The sequence below is a fragment of the Adiantum capillus-veneris genome, unplaced genomic scaffold (assembly GCF_014529385.1).
Source record: "Adiantum capillus-veneris isolate H3 unplaced genomic scaffold, ASM1452938v2 Hic_scaffold_443, whole genome shotgun sequence".
In the NCBI taxonomy this organism is placed as follows: domain Eukaryota; kingdom Viridiplantae; phylum Streptophyta; class Polypodiopsida; order Polypodiales; family Pteridaceae; genus Adiantum; species Adiantum capillus-veneris.
In genome coordinates this window covers 2989-5436 of record NW_028221531.1, presented here as the reverse complement: position 1 = coordinate 5436, position 2448 = coordinate 2989, and the positions used below count along the sequence as shown (strand labels likewise).

Genomic DNA, 2448 nt, shown 5'->3' with positions numbered 1-2448 from the left:
TCTGTCTGATCTTTTCTCTATGTTTTGTTTGCTGACTCTGAAGTTATCTAACTGTGTCTTTTGCTGAGTCTAATCATGGAATGAGTGTTTATTCTCTGATTGAGAATAAGTGTGCTAAGAGATATTCTTGTGTTGTTGAACTCCAAAACATTTGGCGATCATGTTGGGCCATTGAAGGTTTTGCCAACACATTTGGTGAACCTACTGCAATTGTTTGTGTGTTGTGTCTGACATTCTTGTCTTGTTGATTACCTATTGTAATGGTATGTATGTTGGGTCTGATAACCTTCTGTGTAGCATTCGAGGTTGTTGTTTGTGTTTCACGAGAGTGATGATGCTATGAAAGAACCTATCCTGAAGGAAAAATTGTTAGACCAAGGAGTGGAATTTCAGGAGCAGTAGAGATGATGGATTTCAACCATCATGTTTGATTAGAAGCATTGTTACACATTCAAAATTCAGATTTTGCTGCTATAAGTGTTGCAGATTCAGGTTGCACAAATTTAACCAGGTTCTGCAGATTCAAGCTGTGCAAAATGGCAAAATTTTGGATGATTTTGCAGAGACAAAAGAACAATTTCTTGAAATTAGACAGAGAAATCTGATGCTGAATTGATGTTGATAATGAGATCTATCGAAGCAAACAAACTCAAGAATGGTATCTTTTACTGAATTTTTCCAAACATATAAAGACTTCACTAAACTTAAATTTTCCAATCAATTTAAGCAACCAATTAAATGGACTATGCGGATCCTCGTACAATATTATGGGGGGTGAAAGGAAGAAAGATAAATGTGAGGTTTGCATGAGTAAGAAGCATGAGGTGGATGATTTTTCGTATGTAGTTGATGAGTGCTCAAAGAGAGATGCTTGTAGGAAGTGGTGCATGGTGGATTTGTGCACAAAACTTCATAACATTAGCAGCAAATTGCAAAAGGCAACTTCCTATAACAAAATGGAAAGAACCTTAGAGAAGTTAGATGATTTTGAAGATGACTTGGAGAATGCATATGAATGGCCGGATGATCATAAAGGGGATAGGCGAAAATCATGTTCTAGTAGAAAGAAGGTTTTCAAGTTGAAAAAAGCATGTGAGAAGCTAAGGGATGCATATGAGAATGAGTTTGAAGGGGATTCAAGTGCTGATGATGACGATGGATGGAGAATGGGTCATGTAATCCACCAAGTAGGGATACCAAACATGGAGGAGAAGGAGGTGCAAAAGGAGGTTGGCCAAAAGAGCCTAGAAGAGCCCCTAGATACCCCTAACCTACCACTAGAGTATACGCATGGAGTGCAAGAGGAAGATCCATTGCTTAAACTTATGTTGTTTGCATATGGAAAATGTTGTTACCCTATTTGTGGGGAGAAGCATGTCATACATAACCATGATGTTGTTCATGTTACTCAAAGCCCACTTGAATTGGTGAATAGTAAGATGAATGCACTAGAGGAATTGTTCGAAATCAGATTTCTTGAACTCAAATTTGTTGAGGAGGAATTTCTGAAAACCATATCAATTCAGGAGGAGTCTCCACCAAAAAGATCTTTGCAGGTGAAGAAAGTGTTGCAAAGGGGGTTGAAGGAACATTGAAGGAGTTTACTGATGCTAATTTTGATGATCGGCAAATTCAGTCGAAAAATCATACCACGATGCCAAATGTTGCGAATGATCAAGTGAATCAAAATTTTGGTTTTGAATGTTTTGAAGGACAGATTTTGATGTCATAGGTTGATATCAAGCCAGGATAGGCTTCAATTGCAGAGAATTGGAAGAAGCAGATTGATCGTTGTTCCAATCTAAACAGGGATGAATCAAAAAAAGGTCTCATAGATCAGATTGAGCATGAAGAATTTCAAGAGCAAGTCTTTGAGGAGTATAAAATAGGTTCAACAGTTTGTGTGGAGCATGCAATGATGTTTGAAATACAGAATGATGAAATTTCAATGGATGTGCATTCTGAAATTGATGTAGGACAAGTTGTTCTCAATCCAAGCATACTTTTGTTGAGAGATGTGTGTTTTAAATTTGATGAGATAGTAGAAGTGAATTCTTACATGATGGACTATTAGATGTGGATGGCAGATTATCAGAATTCACATTTTCATGTGCTACAAATTATGGAGTTGCAAATTGGGCAAAGAACAATACATTACAAGAATAATTAGGTGGACTTAACAATTGGATTAGGTGGAATGTGCCTTTTACAGGAGGATGATCTAATTTTGGAAAAATATGGAGGATGATCTGATTTTGAAAATTTGGACTTGAAAATATTGGAATAACTGAAAGTTCACAATGCAAGAAGGCAACAATACATCAAATCCATCAAAAATGGTAAGTCAATCAATTGCAGCAGTGGTATCTCATAAATCTACAGAGGAGCATTTTGTAAATGGAAAGGCAGTGGATACTCAGAATTTTAAAGAGGATGTTCAGTTGGAGT

At 36.8% G+C, this 2448-nt stretch overlaps 1 protein-coding gene across 1 annotated transcript; it reads left to right on the top strand.

Moving 5' to 3' along the window:
* Window positions 1–956: 956 nt before the first annotated feature.
* On the top strand, window positions 957–1595 carry LOC147416856 (uncharacterized). Its single transcript, XM_086508019.1, has one exon. The coding sequence runs from the start codon at window positions 957–959 to the stop codon at window positions 1593–1595; it is 639 nt and encodes a 212-aa protein (XP_086364145.1).
* Window positions 1596–2448: the final 853 nt, after the last annotated feature.